Source organism: Pseudochaenichthys georgianus, chromosome 14, assembly GCF_902827115.2.
Source record: "Pseudochaenichthys georgianus chromosome 14, fPseGeo1.2, whole genome shotgun sequence".
Classification (NCBI taxonomy): domain Eukaryota; kingdom Metazoa; phylum Chordata; class Actinopteri; order Perciformes; family Channichthyidae; genus Pseudochaenichthys; species Pseudochaenichthys georgianus.
The window spans coordinates 15,032,696-15,054,975 of record NC_047516.1 but is presented as its reverse complement, the minus strand read 5'-3'; the positions used below and the strand labels follow the sequence as shown (position 1 = coordinate 15,054,975).

Genomic DNA, 22,280 nt, shown 5'->3' with positions numbered 1-22,280 from the left:
GAAAATACTTCATCTGCAATATCTTTTTGGGCCGTAAATCAATATACTTATGTTATTATAATGTAATTTTAAGTTTGCACATCTTTATTTATAATTTTTTCAAAATGTACATCTCTTCAGTTCAAACCCTGATTGCATACTGTCCACCTGAGTGGACATATAAAAATCTCTTTGAAAAAACTAGTTCAAATCTTGTTTTTCATGCCCCAAGAGCAATAATAACACTTGGTAAAAAAATTCTGACTGAGGTTTTCATAATTCATGCATGAAAGGGTTAACACCCAATATATCAGCTAATCTGGGATTCATTGGGTTAAGTCAATGTATCGATCCTGGGTTTTAAAGACTGAAAGCAGGGAGAAACAGCTATCTGACCTTGTTTAACGGTAAGTACGCTTAGACATACGTGGATTCGGGCGATCACCTGTCGAGGAGATTTTTATCTGAAAGCTCATCAAAGTTGAACTCCATGGGAAGCAAAGATGTTCATTTCCTGAACATGTTTCTTACAAATATGTCCTGAAATGTGACAATTGTTATTTAATTTATGGAATTCATAACCATTTGTTTCACTGTGTTATGGGGTTGTTTCTTCATACATTTTGAAACTGCAATAGTTTTAACAATATACGTATGGGCGAAAACTGGAATTAAAAAGACATTGTGACAGCCATCGTTTTTTTCACACTTCTACGAGAAAACATAAAAGCTTTTCCAAGCAAATAATGAGACAGAGATCGAGGAATAGAAACAATTATCCATTTTAATTAAAAACATTCTATTTTGAATCAAAATATGCAACTGTGTTTCCAATGTTCCATATTTTTACCACTTGTTTAAGTGTTACACCACACACACACACACACACACACACACACACACACACACACACACACACACACAAATGTTTATTACATGATTGCTCTGATTGTTCCGTGAAGCAGAGTGAAATAAAGCGTTTTAATCCAGCAGCAGCTCGGTAACACACCTCATGCCCCCCCCCCCCAACACACACATGTTTAATACGAGCGCCTTTTCTCTACAGCATAGTGAACTGACTTGATCCCCAAGGGAAGTGTGTTCTTGATTTGATGCACATATAACAAAAAAAGGGTCTGAAAAAACCGTCCCGATTGTTAAACTATATTCGTTCCTTTCTTTCCGTCCTGCCCATGTTGAGTTCTATTGAAATGCAAATGTATTTCTGTTTGTTGGATGTATAACCCTGTAGCCTCATAAACAGAGTTCTGCTGACCGGGAGCCGTTTGCGTTGCCAGAGAGCAGAACTTGAATGGATACTGAAACACAGAAACATCTCGGACATCATCAGCGTCGCTAAGAAAACCCTTTACGCCATCTGATAGGGTTCTCTTTCTGTTGTTGTTTGGTTTCCATAGGAACAGTTCAAAAGACTTCAAAAAGGTCAACATTTCAATGTGTAAAACCAAAAAGGAAGAGTCTTTTCTCAATTCAAGAGTCCTTTAGCTCCGGCAGACAGCCAACCTCTGCCCAAAAACAGAAGAGAAAATCAAAAGAGAAAAATCTGAATCAACTTTCATTCTTTGTTTCTCCCTTGTTAGCCCCCTTGTTTACTCCCAGTCCGTTCCAGGCGGCCGTCCGTTCCAGGCGGCCATGTTGGGGCGAGTTAATTCTCTACTGGCGTGGGCTCTTGCGGCAGTTCGGCTCCTTCCTCCCCCGCTGGCCCAGAGGCCTCTGGTGTGTGTCCTGGTGTGTGTCCTGGTGTTAACAGCGGCTCGGGCTGCGGCGGCTGGCTGAGGATGACCTGCACCACGTAGTCCCTGGAGATGTTGAGCTGGTCCAAGCGCAGCCTGTCCGTCAGCGGCCGGCCGGAGAAGAACCAGCGTTGGGTCGCAGCGGGAACGCCCTCCTGGTTTAGGAGACGGCGCTTCATCATGCCCACTGTGTCCGTGGAGCGGACCACCAGCCGCAGGTCGCGACCCGTGGAGAGCCGGAGCCGAAGCAGGCACTCTCCCCCTGATCCGGCCTCGCTGGCGCTGCCCGTGGAGGGGTCCGCGGCCCCGGAGTCGGGGTCCGACCCGTCAGGCTCGTCGGAGCGCTCCTCAATCATGTTGACGGGAGGAGAGAGGCAGTAGACCGGCAGCTGGTACCGGTTCCCCAGCTCATCGTAACACTCAGTCAGAGCTCCTGGAGGGAAGGAAACATTTCAACACTTAATTAAAACAATTTCAAGTTTGGTTAACAGTTTTCAGCCAGTTGGGAAAATATGTAATTCTTCAGTTTCATTGAGATTGTGGAGGGACACAAAACATTTTTCTATACATGTGCAATCTATTTATCCCATTAAAGTAAACCACACGTTAGAAAAAGGTAAAATATTGCCAGGTTACTTTATGATTTAACCTGCTACAGTTTTTACCAAATCTAAATGCAGTTTTTTTTATGGAATGTGATATTGTAGGATTAATATGTGCACTACTACTAGAAAGTACAAACCTTTATCTCCAGCGTACTGTAAATGTTGATAAATAGTTGGCATTTATGTTGCATTTAAATTACTGTGTTCCTGTGTTGTCCAAGCCAAAACCTGACCTCTATTCACATTTCACTCAGGAATAGGAAATGGAGAAATGATAGTAAGTCTCAACAGAACACAAAGACGTGTATGGAGTGAAAGCGGGAGAAAAGGGAATGTCATGCGTCTGTTGCCCTTCAAACTAATGATGTCACTGTTGACTGTGATTCAGACACAGAGTTGGTGGAGAGAGGGGGAAATAAGATATAGTGAAGCGGTCATAATATTCCACAGAAACAAAGAACAATGATATTCGCAGGGGGGACCCCAAAGGTCCTCAAGGGGATTTTAAACAAGTCCCCCCAAACAAGGGCTTGATGTCTTGTCTTGTCTTTTCTCGTAATGGCTTTTAAAAAGGTGATCTACCTTGGAGCCAAAACTAATTAAAGACCAGGGTAAAAAACAGTCCCCTCAAAAGCAATAAGTGATTTCAAAAGTCATTTTGTAAACGTTTTAAAAAGGTCAGTGGACTACTCATGTTGTTTTATGACATGTGTTGAGGTACAGGCGACTAGAGCTAATTCGTTTTGTGGTAAGTGAGACTGAGATGAGTCCTCTGCCCACAGGATGTTGCTCTCTGGTCTCGAGATGACGAATGCTGTGGTAAAGGTGAGGACATTAAGCCAATGTTAGGCCTCAGGACAGTCTCACCAAAGTGGATGTGAGAGCGAGAAATTGAGGCTTCATTTTGATTGTTTGTAGAAATTAAACGGTACCAATGTGGATAACAAGTGGGCTATTATTGTCACAGCACTCACCAAAAACCACTTGGCGTGAAAATGAATATAGAAGTCATATCAACACCAAAGCAACATCCGTCCTCTCTTAGCGTGAGCGAAACATATGTAGGCAAACTCTTTTAACAAATGGGAACAAATCATTTGCAAATGTGACAATTAGTAAGCATGTTTTGAATCTCTCCGCTTCTGGCACTTATATAACTGAAATACCAGGAACCAGATTCACCAGACCAGTTTGATGACAATGTTTTAAGGTCTAGTTGAAATCATCACCCCTCTTTTTTGTAGTCTGAAATGATGTCAATAAATGTGTGCAAGTACTTTAAATCCCTTCCTGTAACAATGACAAATGAGCAAAGACAGCCAAATATGGGGAAGCTATCTTAGCCATTAGCCAAAGTCACAGAAGCTAATCTAAATGTAATGGTACACATGGGTCACTGACTTTCTTTAAATATGTTGCTATGTCTGTATACCTCACTTGCTTTTTCCGCTGGTGGCTCCACTTAAGTCCTTCTGACTTCGGCTGCAGCAGGGAGCTAATGGTTTCCAGGTGCTGCTAATGCCTTCAGTTGTGGGATTTCATTAAACATTGAGTTTAGATTGAATAAACCTCTCAAGAGAGGGGTTAACGCCGTGCACCTAATTTAAGAGATTTCATCGTTTGATCAAAGCTGGAAAACATTTGTAAACATAAAAAGTATGTGTTGCTGATGTGCTGCATTGCATAACCCCAAGAAGCTGTACTGGCTATGGCTCAAACAGAGGACATTTCAAATGTGCATTGGTGAACATGATATTTTTTTTTTTTGCAGGTTGGATGGACGCCGACATGTTGACAAACTAATGCAAATGATTCCCATTGTTATGCTTCACAGAGTCACTTTGGAGGACCGCAGATCAAGTTGGTCTCCCATCCAATTATATGCACTGAAAAACGAGCCCATCAGCCGATGCATCTCCAATGAGGCAAAAGTCTCCGTTAGGAATGCAGTGGGATCTAAATACCCACTTCTATTTCCTGAATGGCACAAAAACAAAGTCTGCACTATCAGCCAATACATTTCCGTACTGTAATGGAGTATTTTTTAAATGTAAGCTTTTAGAAGTGGTGGATCATTGACTGCTTCTAAAAAGCTGATATTTAACCAAATAATCCTACAGTGAAACAGCATGTTCCCCATTCTAGCAGCTTTATTCACAAGGTGGCAATGTCAGATGATCAGCTCACCACTTCGGCCCAGACTACTGCAAACTATTGGCTAGATTGCACATGCCATGTCATTTGACTGCCAAGAAATCTCTTTTTGGTGATACCCTGTTTTTTTCCTGTTGCGCCATCATCAAGTCAAAAATATGATTTGTCCAAGACTTTGTTTTGGCCAAAGGTATTCCCATCCGCCTCAGTTGTATTTTGTGTTAAATTCTGATTAGCAAACATTAGCATGCTAACATGGGAAACCTTACACCAGCTTAGCATCAATGTTAGCCATTGCATTGTGAGAATGTTAGCCTACTGAGGGCACTACGTCCATATCTTAATCCGTCTATGTTTTTTGTGCAAAGCACTGTGAACTGTGCTTACATACCTAATTGGAACTGGAATGACAAAAGCATAAAAAGACACTTGCTGGCAATACAAATATATAAGTAATCTGTCTGCTTTTGTACTGAGTTCTGGAGAAGTGAAGTGGTGACATCAGGCCTGGGGAATCCACGGCTGCAGCCCAGCGGGATCCGATCCGACCCGTCCAAACTACTAAAGGCAATGGAGCAGGACAATACATGCCTATGTTTACATTCACAAAAAGCCTGTTGTCACTGATATACACCCACATCATGTTCAGGTAGAGCTGACCTTGAGAGTTAATGTCCCTGTTGACGTACTGGGTTGGGCACAACATTGGCACATCACCATGGCATGTCCAGAGTGAAATATCACAATGGACAATAATGATCATTGTTTAGTGGGTTCAGATCCTTTTATGGGATATTTATAGGCTAGATGTTTTTATACTGTGCTCTCTGCCTCCTCTGTCCTCGGGACATAAACAGGACATGTATGCACAATCCAGTGAGATTAGGCCTACCATCATTTTTTACTTTGAACTCCAATACACAATTCTGATGCAGTATTGCAAAGGATAAAATGTATGAGTTCAATACCCAGGTATGTGTATGAATTAAAACAAGATGATGAGCAGTTAGGCAATTCATTTGGCAGCCCTGCCACCAGTGTAAAGGCAATATGACGGTGAAAGGAATTAGGAATCAAAAGAATGACGCACATCCACAAATAGAAAGCCAGATGATCATTTATGTGTGAAGATGCTGGGTTTTCTGAATCGGAGCCAATTATATTGATTTGTTCCATCTGAATGGTCTCCAGTACGTTTTTCAAAGTTGCATTCCCTTTATTGGCATCTGAGTGAATGTACTTGAGTCCTTTCAAAAGACCAAGTGTACGCCCCCTTAAATGTATTATTTATTGATTCCTAATGCAGTATATAACTCCTAATAGTCTAAACTCTACAATGTGGTCATTGAGATACACTTGAGAGTCTCCGCATCAGCATACTGTAAATGACTGGAGTTGCTTGGAATACGGTCCACATTCATTAAACACTCACTTACTGTGCACAGACGCCACCAGCCCAAACAGACGGCAGACTTACTTCCTGTTTATGAAACTTCAACACCAGACTTGAAACTACAGGGGATGTATACAATACTTCCTGAGGAAGCTGTCTTACATATTTCTTCTCAAATCTTTTGTTGTAACCTATAATATATATAAAAGAGCTGATATTTACTGGCCCCCCCACCCCATAGGTAAAGGAAGCTGTCTGGTGGCAGAAATGTGTGTCTGACTGACAGAGCCATTTCACAATCTTTGCTTTGCTCTTTTAAAAAGGCCCATAGAGGCATTGCCCTCATTACTTTATATGTTCACTTACTTGCTGCTTCTTATTTCTGTTCCATGGATGGGTACTTATTAGGTTTTCTTCATAAACATGTGCAATCTCTCTATTTAATGTGTTACTTTTGTCTGGAGTGTCCATTTGCTGAAACATTGTAAATGTACCCTGCTGTGGGACGAATAAAGGACTTCTGATTCTGATTAACTTGAGATACACATAAAAACTACAAGATCTGCAGCTTTCAGTTAAGACTTGTGAAACTCTTACAGCTGAGTTTGAGTCTCTCTAGGCAATTTAGGAAAAGGGACCCACAGCAGTATTTGAAAGAGAGTACAACAAAATGAGCTATTTAATACGTTTTCCTCTTATGTCATACCAACTTATCTGTATTTGAAAAACTGTCCAAACGACTATATTTTCTATGGCATTCTAAAACTTTAAAATGTCAATAACGGTCAATAATATATCCCTTTTTGTTCTGTATTGTGTCTGTACTATACCGTGTAATTCATACCTGATCGACAGCACTATAGATCAGGTATAAATGAGACGGCATTCATTTTTTTGTAATGTTTATACTGCCTTATACGGATCACAGTGTCAGATGTATATATTTATATTTATACTTGATATCACTCTGCACTTTACTACTTCTTTTGCACTTCTCGTTAGATACTAACTGCATTTTTTGTTGTCTCAGTACTTGCACTCAATCACAATTAAGTCTAATCTAATCTAATCTTATTTGCTACATCCTTCACAGTGGCAATGTGCCTTACCGTGAGGCAGTGTGATGCTGGCCCCGTCGAGGATGGCCTGAGCCAGCAGGTGGTCGCTGCTTTCAAAGGCGCTGGCCGCGGCCCGCAGAGCATCCCAGATCTCTTTCCGGCCCTCGAATGCTGGCGCCGTATCCCAGAACTCATCTCTCTTGCTGCGCAGCTGGCCTTCAGTCATCGGGTAGTCACTTTTCCATTTAGGCCGCTCTCTCTTCAGGGGCTGGTTACGCCCCAGAGCCACTGGGAGGGAGAGGAAAGCAGAGATGGAGAGAAAAGAAAGATAGGAGGGTGGAGGGAAGATGGAGGAGAAGAACCAGAGGGGAAAGATAGAAACACGGAGTATGAGTGTGAGGTAAATCAAACGGATGTGAGGAAAGAAATAACATGGGGATTGGTAGAGGAGACGGAAGGATGGAGAAGTAGAAGAAGAAGGGATAACGAGGACAAAATAAGTAAAACAGAAACAAATGGGGATGTAGGGAAGAGAAAGTAGACACAAAGTGTAAGATAGAGAGAGGTGGGAGGATGAAAATGAGAAGTTAGAATAATGAATAATAGAAAAAGAGGGAAGAAGAAGAGTTAGGATTTATTTGAAACAAAGCATCAGTCAGATAAGATTTATCTTGTTAGGTGACAGATTAACCATGAGCTAGCATGTACATGGAGCTCACACAGTCTAAGCAGAACTGAAGCAAGACGTGTTGTGTTACTCAACCCAGATACAAGGTTAGGGTTATAGCATCTAACAGCGCTCCATCTGCAGCAGAATAGCTGATGAATAACACCATCTGGATCAACACCGAAGGGGACGACAGGTAAAGGACGGTGTGTATGTGTGCGTGTGTACGTGCAACACGGAGACATGAGAGAGGAGAGAATGACGGATCAAGGTGTTTAGTTACACCTGCTGCTGGTACACATGTACTCTGATGATCACACGGCACAGTCTGATAGCAACAACAGCCTTCAACTGACTGTTTATAGTAAATAAGTGCTCTGACTGACTGACTGTTTACGTTGACTTTCTTTCCTAGTTGGTTGTGTATATTTTCATAGTTAACCGTTATAAAAAAAAATGCATTATCAGAAGGGACAGAGGGCAAATGAAGTTAAAACTTCAGGTGTGCTTGTTGGAAACATTGCAGCAGTAAACTCAAACCAATACCAAAACATTTAATGATGATTTTTTTTTTCTTCTGGCTATTGTTTTCTTGATCAATTTTATACATATCCATCATCATTTCTCACGGTCCAAGGTGATATCTGCAATTTTTGCATAAGAAAATGACTTAAATATTTATTTTTATTATTCTAATTGAATAGTTAATCCCACAGCTCTCATGAACCACACATGTGGTTTTGTATAAATAAGCAGCGGCTTATACTAGCTAATCAGAATATGTACATTAAACATGTTCTGCAGGCAGTTTATTAACAGTAATCTGCTAAAAAATATCTTCCTTTATTTATGAATATGTATGTGTTATCACCAACTTGACTGGCCTACAACCTGCATTAGCCTACTTTCCAGCTCAAAATATACTAATTTACTTATAAATGCTAGCCCACTTACCTGTCTTTCAGGAATTCTCAGAAATCCTAAGGGCTGTATGTGGGCCAGTATGTGTGAACGTACATGTGAACCAGACAACCTTAGTTGTGAGACCTGCTTCGGTCAAAACAGATAAATGTGCATGTGTTGTGGTCTTATTGCATTGTTTCTGTCCTCAGGTGTCAAGTAACAGCTGCTTGTCTGCATGTGTTTTAACACTGCATAGCTTCTTGTACACACACACTCCGTCACAGATAAAGGGATCTCTGAAACCTGTTTATGTGACATCTAGATTTCAAGGAAGACAGGGAACAAATTGTCAAAACGGATGTAGAGCCACAGAGGAAGACATTAAGGAAACCAGGCTATATCTCAGCATCACTTAAGTGCTCAGTCCCCACCCCCAACCCAGCTCTGTCTCCCAATGTGTGATTAAAATAACTTACTGTTCAGAAGTGAAACCCCTTTTCAGATCAGACAATCAGGAAACCACAGTAAAAAGTTATCTACAGCACCAAATTAAAACAAATCTCTACAAAACATGGCCTTGTTGTTCAGATTCTAAAAATCTCAAAGCATCTTTCTTTCCTCCATGTATCCATCAGTGTCTCCTATTTACATGTACACACTATTAAACACTATGCTGGTTTTTGCACCACGGTACATCCTCCATATGTAATGCACCTTTTGATGGTTTTAACCCAAGTTGTAGTTTAACCAGTAGTAAAAATAGTGGACCCTAAACATATATTTGTAGATGGGGTAAATCATGCCCCATTAACTTAGGTATTGCACACAAAAAATAGGCCTAAAATTAAGCTTATTCGTTGCAGTATTTTATAGTTTGATATTACTGTTCTGCTCCCAGTGGATGGACAGCATGGTACTTGTAGCTCTTGGGCCTTGTTCAAATACCCGCAGATATATATAACACACTTCCTTTATCATAAAGCTGAAGCACCCTTTAAGTGTTGACACCTCCTCCCCTTTTCTCCCCAACACTTCCCAGCAGTAAACAAGAACAGTAATTGAAAAGCAAAAGCCTAACATTGGTCGATTTGGTGGAGCATGCTTTAGGATAACAGTCAGGACATAATTTAAATCAGACTGCATCACTCCCTTGCATGCCAGAGCCATCTGTGACCCATATTTGTTATGCAGGAAAAGCTAGCAAGCTAACTGGGCTACATTTTAGCCGAGTAGCTCAGTCAAAAAACCAAAGAACAAAGGGAGGCAGGGTCGCACAGTACATTATCCCCCAGTGTATAAAGTAGCGACGAGGCGTCATTTCTCGCTTCAAGGCCCCGCTGTTTGGAGCGAGATACCCGGGAGGGCTGCCATGTCTGTCTCCGGCTGTCTGGCTCGGGTATAAAGGAAAACTCCAGCACAGGACAACATGCAAAAACCCTGCAGGACCCCCTCTAAAAAACGTGTTTGTACTAAATGACGCGCAGTACGTTACCTCCAGTGCCGTCCGAGTTCTCGTTTAAGCTGCCCGAGGAGTCGTGGTGGCTCCCGACACAGCCACCCATGGATGTTTCGGCAGAGCAGCCCGGGCTAGGTAGCTCTCCCCCCGGCCCACAGCTAGAGCTACATCTACCAGCCCCCCTTTCTCTCCTCTCTTCCCCCTCCCCTTTACTTCTCTCTTTTCGTCTCTCCACGTTACCTCCTTCCCTCCTTCTTTCCCTTCTTCCTCTCAGCACTGGCGGTGCGAAGCAGGCATCCTCTTCATCTTCCTCATCTTCCTCTGCGGGGAGAAGAAAGAGAGACACATCGTTACAAGGTGACCGAGGCGAGGGAGAGGGGGAGAAAGGAGGAAGAGAGAACAAAGGGGAAGTGCACTGTAAAAAGAAGAAGATGCCGTCTCCTCTGGGGCAGCACATGTTAACTTAAGACATCAGAATATGTTGATGATAATGTGTGTTGACACCCCTGTTAGATTTTGTGTTCAGGGAAGATGTTTGCTGTCCTGAAGAGTCAAGTAATGATATCCTTATAATCGTGAATGTCAAGGAAGCCCCCTGCTTATGTAAAGCAATAGGCAGGGTCATGCATTGTATTCTATTCTACTGTCTCTACTCTATTCAATTGTATTCTCTTCTACTCTATTCTACTTTACTCTATTCTGTTCTACTTTACTCTATTATGTTCTACTCTAGTATTTTCTATTCCACTTTTTTCTATTCCATTACACTATTCTGTTATGCTATACTCTGCAGTATTCTGCTCTATTAAACTCTACTCTATTATATAATATTATATTGCTGGGAATGAATGTAGAATCTGCATGGGTTAGATTCAGCAGTAGTTTGGGGGTTTTACGACAAACTACTGAAATACTGGTGAGTTGGAAGGTGGAGAGAATTAAGGAGGCATGGGGCTCAGAAGAGGAGGAGAGGGTGGCACACACACACACACGTTTGTTCCATAGGTACATCACATTTCACTACACACAGTGAAATAGTGGTATATATTTTCTAAAGCATATTTTAGTGGTTGGACTTGATATTTGTTTTGCAGGGATGAATGTGATTTTACATTGTGGAATGACAGTTATTTATGGCACTTACGCATTGCTTCATAGTCGGATCACATTTCACCACACACTACAATTGTATTATTGTTCTTTTCTATTCCCTCGAGCATGATAGGGTTTCATTGGATAAACAGATTTTGAGAAGCAGACGGTAATTCAGTTATTATGTGTCTATCTTGCACAAAGAGGGTTTTTTCATACTACTGTGCAGTTTTGAGGTGTTAACACACACATGTGTAGCATATTGATCAACTCCACAACTCCAGTCTCTTACTTTAATTCTGTTTTACATTTTCATTGCACTGTAATCCTCTCCTCTCTCTCTGTCAGAGCAGTTCTGCGTACTCTATTTCTGCATCCGAGTGCTGCAATGTTACACCACATGGACACACTCCTGCCTGGTCACTATCTTTAGGACCGTCCCAAAGAGACTTGAGTGTAATTTGAAACACTGGCACGGACACACACACACACACACACACACACACACACACACACACACACACACACACACACACACACACACCACACACACACACACACACACACACACACACACACACACACACACACACACACACACACACACACACACACACACACACACACACACACACAATAGCAACGGGATAGCGAGGGTAATTTTACCACTAAGCTGTCTGGAATTACAATTATTTCCCATTGCTTGGAGCTTCAAGCAGAAATGTGTGAAGCAGAAAGCTTACTTAGAAACCCTTTCCTGATTGTCTTCATGGCGTAATATGATGTAACAAGTTACTCAGAATACATTTGACATGTGGCTGCGTATTCTGTGATCAAGGTCACAGCAGGAGATTCAGCACAATCTTTTGTATCTTCTTCACACCTCCTGTTCATGACGCAATTGATTGAACATTGCCTGTTTTACTGCTGTATGACGCCTGAGGGAAGTGATTTTAATTGTCAATGTTGTTCTTTTGGAGACCAAGGAGTGAGTTTAAATATAGATTACTGAGGCATTGTGGAATATTAAACCCACGTTGTTTTGAACATTTCCTAAAAAGGTTACAAGGAAACTCTAAACTCGTTAAAACATGGTTCCAATTAAAGTCCCACTCTGAAGCATTGCTGTTTTTTCACTGTTGCATTGTTAAAAGCCACCGTAAGCTGTGAAATAGCACCCACACTGTTCAAGGCAAGAATAGGCTGTTGACTAAACAGACATGCTAAGTGTGAAGTTCATTTTAAAAGAGATTTACAGTGACCTCTAGTGATACACTGCATACAATGTGTCCTTGGGCAAGACACTTCACCTGAACTTGCTCCTGTGGGTATTGTCCACAGTACATGACCATTGCATGTATGTGTAATGTGTATTTGTGAAGCGCTTTGAGCATCTGGAAAAGCGCTATAATAAATATAAGGAATTATTATTATTATTATTAATGTCCTGTATGGCTGGGCTAGGAAAATACATTTAATTTTTAAAATACAGTATAAACATTCTTTCCAAATTAGAATTACAGACAAGTTGAAAACAGTTATATCTGCATACAGCCTGCTATAGTTATGATAAGGCACAAGTAAAAGGTCCGTCATTGCGGATTGCATGGATTTCTTCAGATAATTTTGAAACGTATAAAAGAGAATATTAACAATTTGTTAAGTCATATATTAATTACAAATATGTTTGCGTGATGCAACTTCTACTTTTAAAGTGTGATGAGTTGATTATTCTGCTTGTACATGGATCTGTCAACAGATGGAGCCAGAGAGTCTGAACTGCAGACGTAGGTACCAAAATACTGTTTGTCTGCATGTGTGTGTTTGTGTTTGTGTGAGTGTGTGTGTGCATGCAAGTTTCGGAGAAAGACAGAGACAGAGGCTTAAAAGGCAGGAACATCCATGTTGTAAATACTCTGTGTAATTAAATACACTTGATGGTTTTTCAACATAAGTTCTTTCATTCTTTTTTTACTCTTTCTTGAAAGTGAATAAAACACATTGCACAGGTCATAGAGCCGCAGTAAGTAGACGGGCATCATGTCAGATATCCTCCATCTTTGCTGTAATATTTCTGTTGGATTTTGGTGCCTCCACTGAGCAAATACACGCCAGCAACCAAATGAATATGATGTGTGAGGAACAGCACTATCTGCTGGCTCTGTCTGTCTGACTTCAGGCAAACAATTCCTCACAAGGCTTCCTTTTTTAGGTTGAAGAAACATGACTTTTTTGGATACCGACCAGAAGTCTTTGCTTTTCACAGACTCTTGAAGATAACTCGTCTTTATCTTGCACATTCTCTCTAATCTCTCTTTGTTGTTTATTTCACTATCTCGACCCTTTCTTCTCTTATCTTCATTAGCAAGCTCCCCTCCTCCCTCCTCCTTCATCTAAAGCCAACAGAACAGCTGACACACAGGTTAATAGGCTTGTCATTGATTTCTTCTCAACAGCCCAGCTTGTGTGCTGCCCAAAGTCTTCAGCCATACATCTGCCCTATCATCTATCTGATGCTGCGGTCCCAATTGTCTGGCCATTTAAAGACGTTCAACTGCCCCATCTGTGTTGAAAATAGGATCTATTGATTTACTGTTATCTGTCAAGCGCTAGACCCACCCCCCTTCACAACCCAGACCGATCTAACAACAGAGTGCATTTGATTGATGATGAGTACAGAGTAGGCCTTTTGGAGCTTTAAAATGATTCCCATCCAGCTGTGTGTGAAGGACAGTGGAAGATGGTACACTCTTGATTGTCCTGTCATTGATTTACAATTAGCTCAGAGCAAACTGCATCCCTCCTAATGGTTCTCCACTGTGTCACACTTCCTTGAGTGATAACAAAAACACAATTGGAGAGAGGGGAGAGAGGAGATATAGCCAACAAGGGAAAAGGACGATGAAAAAACTGACCACGAGGATAAAAGAGGCATTCATCCTTTTATTTTATGCCTTTTCTAAAAATAGAAAATGTCTTATATATATTTTTTCTCGAGAAGGCATTGTTCTACTTAATAAACAAAAATAATTTCAAATCCTACAGCAACCGTAAAACCCTCATTAAATTAATGTTTATATTTAAGGAGATATATTAAATAAATATGTTCCAAAGACATACAAATGGAAATTAAAAGGTAAAACAAAAGGTTTCTTTTCGGTATATCCATGTACTTCTGCCATATTTACTAATGTTTAATAGTTTTACTGCAGAGATAATAGTTCCTGGCTACACATAACTGTAAGCCTGTCTCTTGTACCAATCATCTAATGTTTCTCATGGTTAAAACGCTTGTTTTGTCATCATAGTGAAAATGGAGACAAGCTGCAATGTTAAATGTATGTGCAATAGTGTGGGTATGTCCATTATTCTCTCTGTGTTTATTTGCAAAATATTGCTAACTTTTATTTCCTACATACTTTTCAATGTATTTCCCTTGAATAAACTATTGAAGTGCGAATAGGAAATCACTTCCTTTCAGCCCAACAAAGGCAATGGAAGGCAGTGGTAATGTTGGTGTGGAGGAACAGTGATCCCAAATCACCTCCATGTGCACAGGGGCATTCTTCTCTAAACCCTAGCATCTGTGCACAGATGTATTCAGTTTCATCTCCTGGCACACACTGCTTTTTAGGAAGATGTCCCCATAAACTGCTGGGATTTCATATTAGCACAGATGGTGGATTCATTAGAAGATGAATATAATTGGATTTAATTATAGTTGGCTGCAATAACAGCAAGACTTGCAAAACAATCACATGGAAGAGTGTGATGTAAAATGTGTGGTTTGCACCGAACTCTGCAAAACAAAGTGCTGCAGTATGTTTGGCTGAAAGTACCCTCTAGCACAGTCCTTTCTGTGAAGCTTTGGAGCAGCAACATCAAATGGGGACAGTATTTCTAACAGCAGAGATGAAGCGAATTTTTGCAGGGAGGCAACTGATGTGGGACCCCTCTTAAGGAGAATCTGCTTATGAATGTCTGCAGCAAAATAAATGTTTTATGACCATAGCATCCAAACAGCTCAACACTGGACTGGCTCCTGAACAAGAATGTCCTTGAGTCCAAGCCCAGACTTGAATCCCTTTGAAAATGTAAAGGCCGACTACTCACTGAGAAGATGAGCTCATGGACCTCCCCTTTCAACTTAGACCAAGCTGGGACACAACTGTCTGAATAGTTTTAGTACCCCAAATTGCAGATGTGCTAACCTAACACAGATGAGTCAAAGCTTGAGATATTGCATAAACCAAAGATCTTTTGGAATTTAAACATTTCTTATTGATTTATAGGAGAATTACAAGGAGATTATTTTAAGCTTTGTAAATCTAATTATTTGTGTGTGTGTGAAAAGCACTATTGGTTATGTAAACTTAAATCTGCTGTGATTTCACCCAAAAAAGACCCTAAGGGTAAACTGTGTTCTTTCTGAAGGCGGTTAATGTTATATAATGGATTCTTTATTTTAAGCTGTTACTCTATATGTTATTGCTATTATCATCAACAAGGACAGTAACCCTTAGTCAAGAGACCATAGACGTCCACTTTGAAGAACCTCAGTAATAATACATCAGCACAACACAATTAAAAAGTAACATTTCCACAATTGCTTTAGCTGAGTGGTGTTTGATTCAGATAGGAGAGAGAGCATGTGAGAGGGAGAGAGACCGAGAGCTGGTCCCCTCTTACTAATTTTGGGCATTACTGCTGCGGTGCTGGTGGCTCCGTATATCTTATCATTCTAGAATGTGTGTGTGTGTGTGTGTGTGTGTGTGTGTCTGCCCACACACAGACTTGAATTGTTATGTTTACAATTCGGTCTGGTGAATTGTTATGTTCACCAGACCGTCGAGACTGGTCTGGTGATCTCACACAACCTATTGTATGTATATGTAACATTTGCTCTATAAACACAGATATGGTTTCTCCTGAACGTTCATGCTCAATGCATTACAATAAAGGGCATGCATCCTCACAACCAGCATATCCTGCATCTCGGTTTGCTGTTAGCCGGGTGATATAGGACGGCATTGTATTTGAAATGGTCAACTCACCAATGAAAAATGTCATCTAAGATTTTATTTGATTCTCATTTTCTGACAACCCAACCAAAAATTGGAAAATCTCTAATTTGATTTGATCAACCCTGATATGGCTGAAAAAAAAGCACAAGGAGCCAAGCAAAGTCTTGCTAGTAAAAAAGTGGAAAACAGTAATCTGAACAGCAACGTTGTGGTGTGCCCTCATATTACTTATTAATAATATTCATAAGTTAAATGGTTTCTGGTGCTCTTAATTAAAGTCTTTAACTCGGAGAAATTGCCAATTAAAATATTAGGATGTCTTGATGTAAATCTCTAAATATTAAGTCAAACATTAAACACAGAAATAATGCCAACAAATAATGGTTAATGTTCATGGCTTAAGCCAACACCTAAACAAATATAATGCAAATGTAAATGTTTACTGTACCTCTAATATAAAGATGTAACAGGGCATAAAGGTCAAATATTAGTTTCCGAACCAAAAGGTAAGAAAAAGATTATTTTATAAAATGTTTTATGTGCAGCGCCATACGTTAAAAACATGCTTAAGCCTAATTTATTATTTAAAAACTTTAACATTTTGAAAAAGGTAGGAGGCCATATTTTGGCCAAGGGCCGTAGTTTGGCTACTCGAGCTTTAGTTTAAAGAAAACTCCCAATAAAACATCTCAAGCCATTTTTTAAATAAATATTAGTAATTATGTCCATGACCTTGAAATAGAATGCTTTGACTTTTACTGCTTTAAGCTGTTGTGTTAAAATTAAAAACCAGTGTGAAATGTGGAATCAACTGTTCACATTGCAAAGATGAATGTGCTGTGTTGTACTAATCAGGTTTTAATAGGACAGCAGTAATCACATGTTGGCTATTCCAAGCCTAATAGACATTTTCTTTAGTCACTTGTTTGTGTGGTTCCTCAAATTTAACAGAAAATTACCCTCATGATCAGAGCAGACCTCATCATGATCCTCAGGGCTTCAGGAAGACAGAGAGAAGAGTTGTTTAATTTTTTATATCATTACATATTGAGGTCCAAGGTCAAAATTCAATTGTCATCCTGAGTTTCCCATCCATGAGTTCCGAATAACAGCATAGTACCTTGTTTGTTCTCATTCCCCACAAGTGTCCTCTGCCATGAGCAACCCAGTTTGGTGTCGGAAAAATCCAGCAGGCTTTGGCAGAACTTAAAGCACAATTAGCAACATAAGGAAATAAACCAGCAGTGTCTCCTTTTTGACAAGTGAAGGATTCAACAGGGATTTTTACCACATGGTGGCTTGGTACAAAATGTGGAGGTCTTGACTTCTTCGGATTCAGGGTTAGGGTTATCTCCCATGGTTTCTATGTGCATTATTTCTCTCCCCATTTATGTATATATTGCCATCCAGAGTGTGACAGCTGGAACACAGAGATGTGGTCACAAATAAACCTGAGACACCTCCATGTCTTGTTTGCATTGTTCGGTAGCAGTGTGAGTCAAATTCGTTTTGTGTATCCGAGTCGTCTCCTAATGCGTACTGGCATGATTAGATAATAAAAGTCACGATAAGAAGAAAGGAGTAACGACAGCCTCAGACAGCCAGCGTGAATTAAAGTCTCTCCTCTCGTTGTTGGCTTGGCTCTCTGTCCTGGTTAGCAAAGTGTTTAAGTGACGATGTAATCCTTATCTAATTAGATCTAATCGGGCCTGATGTAATGTAACCTGATGCTGTTAACGTGCAGTGATTGGATTTCTTAAGATGCAGACAACAATCTTCAGAGTTGTAAACACTGGTAACAATTTTGTAATGTTGATGTAAAGAAGCATTTTGTACAATGGAAGCAGACTGTTTTTCAAATAGAAACACTAAAACATTGGTAGTTAAGTTTTGTTAGCCCATATTTTGTTGTAAAACGCAGCCACCCTTCTGTGCAAGTGCAGGAGTAACCGTTAATATCAGTACTTTTCTATAATTTAGTCTGTAGTGGGAGACATTATAGGTCCCATAACATGCTTTTCTGGTTATTACCCGTCCTCTTGTGTGTTATTTAGCTTTTTATGTTTTATGTAAACGGTCTGCAGAGTTACAAGCCCTCAAAGTACACCCTGTAGCGGGTAAAACTCTAACACAGAAAATACCTGTCTATGCTGCCCCAAAACGCCTCGTTGGAGATTTTTCTTTTTCCAAGTTTTTCCTTTGGTGTCAGGTAAGGTCTCTGCTGGATGGCCAACAGTGTTTGCCAAATAGGATGCAGAAAGATGGCAGGATAATCAGGAAAATGTAACTTCCTGTGCTTCCCTGGAAATGTAGACACACGCACTTACGCACGCACGCACACACACACACACACGCACGCACGCACGCACGCACGCACGCACGCACGCACGCACGCACGCACGCACGCACGCACGCACACACACACACACACACACACACACACACACACACACACACACACACACACACACACACACACACACGTAACTCAGACACATTCAAAGTCACAAGCTACCAATACGTTTGCACAGACGTATGAATATGCATATAATACATGGACTCACAATCTAGAGCCAAGTCAGCTGGTGTGACGCCATATGTTGCAGCGTTGGCAGTGCCACAAGCCACTGACACACTTTTAGGAAATAGCCAGGTCTCATTTCAACAACAAGGAAGTACCAACAAGTCTACACCCACGCAATTATCTGTTGTACTGAATGCACAATGTGTTTTTCCATGAAGCAGAAGTGGCACATAGCGTGTGAGTAAGCCATCAACAAGCACCATCTCACACAGTGAAACTGTGTTCTCTAAACAGCTCTCTTTTTCTGTAATGCACACCTAATATGTTCTGGATTTTTACAAATAGTTTTGTGAAATGAACATTTTGAATACTTAGAGACAGATTACTTATTGACTAGAATGCAGTATCATGTGACCTGTCCACAGTTTTACAGAATGTCTTTTATAATAATGGCCTTTGAGGACCATATTTTTAAGGGGAATGATTTTATTCTTCGATTTCAGTACCAATGGCCACTCAGACAAATTTGCAGCATATTTGCATCTTCACCATGACTAGGCAGGTACTAACTACGCCACAGATAGAAAGCCTGCATGAGAACGCACGTAGTGTAGGGCTAGCATCCCCACCCTGTAAACACCTTTGCTACAGAAATGCTGGACCTAAAAGTAGTCAACTGTGCGATTGGCACAAGTAAAAGTAAAGTCATGTTTTGAGTTGATTTTTGTTTGTTGGTCCAACTGCTGGGCTTATTTTAATTAAACTTGAAAGTTTATGTAACTGGGAGCAGCTCCATTGAAAATGTGTATACAAAAAAATCAATCAATTTGGAAAATAATCCTCTCTTGGCGCTTTGGTTCCTCCATAAACATGTTGAGAATATCATGACACAATTCTGGAAAACACAATACATCAAATATAGCTTGGATATTCAAAAAACTGTCACAAAATGTATTTAAATCCGCACATATTGGCTCACTGGTATTCCCAGACAAAACTTGCTCGCTTCAGTAATTTATGGATCTGTCAAGTGAATCCATACAGAGCATAGAGGAAGATCAACACCTTGAGCTGAGGACTGTTTGAATTTCAACTCCCAGAATACCACCAGGGCCCCAAATACCATCCACAGGTTAAGAGGGGCTCCCCTCAGTTTGATGGTGCAGTACAAATACTTCTTAGGGTTTCATCTCTACCTCTGAACAGCCATGATAATCTATATTTTTGTACCATGTATAAAGTCTGTGGTGGGTTCAGTGTACGACAGAAGATGCTTCTGTTGTAACTTATAGTGTGTTAAATACGGTGAAGTGTCTCTTGACATGTTTTAACTTCATTTCCTCCATGTTTACATTACATTTCATTTAGCTGACGCTTCTCTCCAAAGCGACTTACAATAAGTGCATTCGACCAAGAAGATACAAACTTGAAGAAAACAGAATCATATAAGTACATTAGGCTTCATAAAGCCAAACCATTTTAACCCTCCTGTTGTCTTCGGGTCAAATCTGACCGATTTACTACTTTCATCAATCATAACTTTTTTGTTTTAGATTCGATTGCATTAAGGCTTTATGATATCCTTCACAGTAGACATTTGAACATTTGCTGATCACCACTTTCATTGAATTGTCGATGATTTAGTCAACTTTGTAACACCCATGGTGTTCCCGGTCAAAAATGACCCCCATAAAGAAAAGGAATTAGTAACCATCCGGATCAGATAAAACACACACACACACACGCACGCGCGCGCACACACACACACACACGCACACGCGCGCGCGCACACACACACACACACACACACACACACACACACACACACACACACACACACACACACACACACACACACACACACACACACACACACACACACACACACACACACACACACACTCCCCCTTATGTGTCCAATCCCGCCATGTGAATCACACCTGGCACACACACACAAACACACACAGAACAATTTGACACATTTCCCGCTCTTATGTGCCCATCCCCCCACATGGATCACACCTGGCACACGCAATACATGTTCAGTGTCTATTCTTTGTATATTTACTGCAGTTTTTCATGTATACCAGTAGTCTGATACAATATTTACAGTTTGAACGGGTGTTAAATGCAATTTGGTGATGATTAATGTTTTTTGTAGCAGTTAAAACAGGACCGGTCAAATTTGATTAGAAGGTTTAAGTGCTACTCAACTGCTCAACTACTCAACTTTGTTAGTAAGTGCTTAGTTAGTATATAAGTGCTTTGTTAGTATGTAAGTGTTTAGTTAGTATATAAGTGCTCAGACCCGGCGGCAGACATACGTTTCTGGGCGGGCATTTGATGTATTTGGGGGGGGGGGGGGTGTTAGACGCTCGAGATTCCAATCCTGCAATTTCCCCCCAAAAAAGGGGGGTTCCGGGGAGATTCTCCCCCAGGAGATTTTTTGAAATACTAACATAAAATACACCTTCTGGTCCTCTCTTGAGAAGAAAAATAGATACATCTATTACTACACAACATATTTAAAAAAAAAATGAATGCCATTTCAGTTTTTTGTTACTTTGTTCTGAAAGCTGAACCTGCTGCTCCTCACAGAGAGAAGAGGGAAGAGGCTGTGTGAATTACTTTACATTGTGGATAAGGGTGGATAGCCCCCATTGTTCTGTGTGTCAAAATGAAAAACAGCCCACACATCAATCAACAAACCGTGGGGTCTTATTTAATTACGTGTTGATCTCTATCAACACGTAATGTTGTATCGATGTATATAGAGATGTACTCCAGCAAAAGTATTCTCCGTCGGGACTTCCTGCAACAACACCACGCCGTTATATTGATTCTGATTGGCCAGAAGACATTATCAAAGATGTTCTATTGAGAAGATGATCACTACGTGACAAAAGTTTTCAAACCGTTTCTAGTCTTCGGTATTTCCAGACAAAGTGACTGCTGAAATCAATCTTACTAACTGCTGTCTGTGCAATTTACTCCGCGCGAGTTGGTGGACTTTATTTAGCTTACTTTAAAATCATTTTTCATGGTGGGGCTAAATCATTTCTTCGTATGGCTGTAGCCTACCCTGGCGCCGCCACTGAACATAATAATAAAACAATTAAAATGTTGTATTCAGCCCTGATTAAAACAGCGGGCCCAAATCCTGGATGGGCGGGCCCAAATTCTGGATGGGCCATGACGCCGGGTCTGTAAGTGCTTAGTTAAGTGTTTTGTTAAGTGCTTAACAAGTGCTTTGTTAGTATATAAGTGCTTAGTTAGTATATAAGTGCTATAAGTGCTTAGTTATATGTGCTTTGTTAGTATATAAGTGGTTTGTTATAAGTGCTTTGTTAGTATATAAGTGCTTAGTTAGGATATAAGTGTTTTGTTAAATGCTTAGTTAGTAATAAGTGCTTAGTTAATATATAAGTGCTTTTTATTTGGTTTTTGTTTTTTTTGGTCGAAGTGGAGTCGAAAGAGATGAGTTTTCAGTCTGCGCCGGAAGATGTGTAAGCTTTCTGCTGTCCTGATTTCAATGGGGAGCTCATTCCACCATTTTGGAGCCAGGATAGCAAACCAACGTGTTTTTGCTGATGGGAACTTGGGTTCCCCTCGCAGTGCGGGTGCAGCGAGCCGTTTGGCTGATGCAGAGCGGAGTGCACGTGCTGGGGTCT

General features: G+C 40.6%; 1 protein-coding gene across 1 annotated transcript in view; it reads right to left on the bottom strand.

Annotated features, from left to right (window-relative positions):
- Positions 1-745: 745 nt before the first annotated feature.
- The window catches only part of LOC117458426 (ubiquitin domain-containing protein 2-like), a 46,237-nt gene continuing 24,702 nt past the window's right edge, over positions 746-22,280 (bottom strand). Inside the window, exons 2-4 of the mRNA XM_034098890.1 lie at positions 10,006-10,290; positions 6,995-7,231; positions 746-2,166 (exon numbers count right to left, since the gene is read on the bottom strand). Coding sequence (XP_033954781.1) covers positions 1,646-2,166; positions 6,995-7,231; positions 10,006-10,290 — 1,043 coding nt within the window. The 3' untranslated portion in view covers positions 746-1,645. The remainder of the gene's footprint in view (positions 2,167-6,994; positions 7,232-10,005; positions 10,291-22,280) is intronic.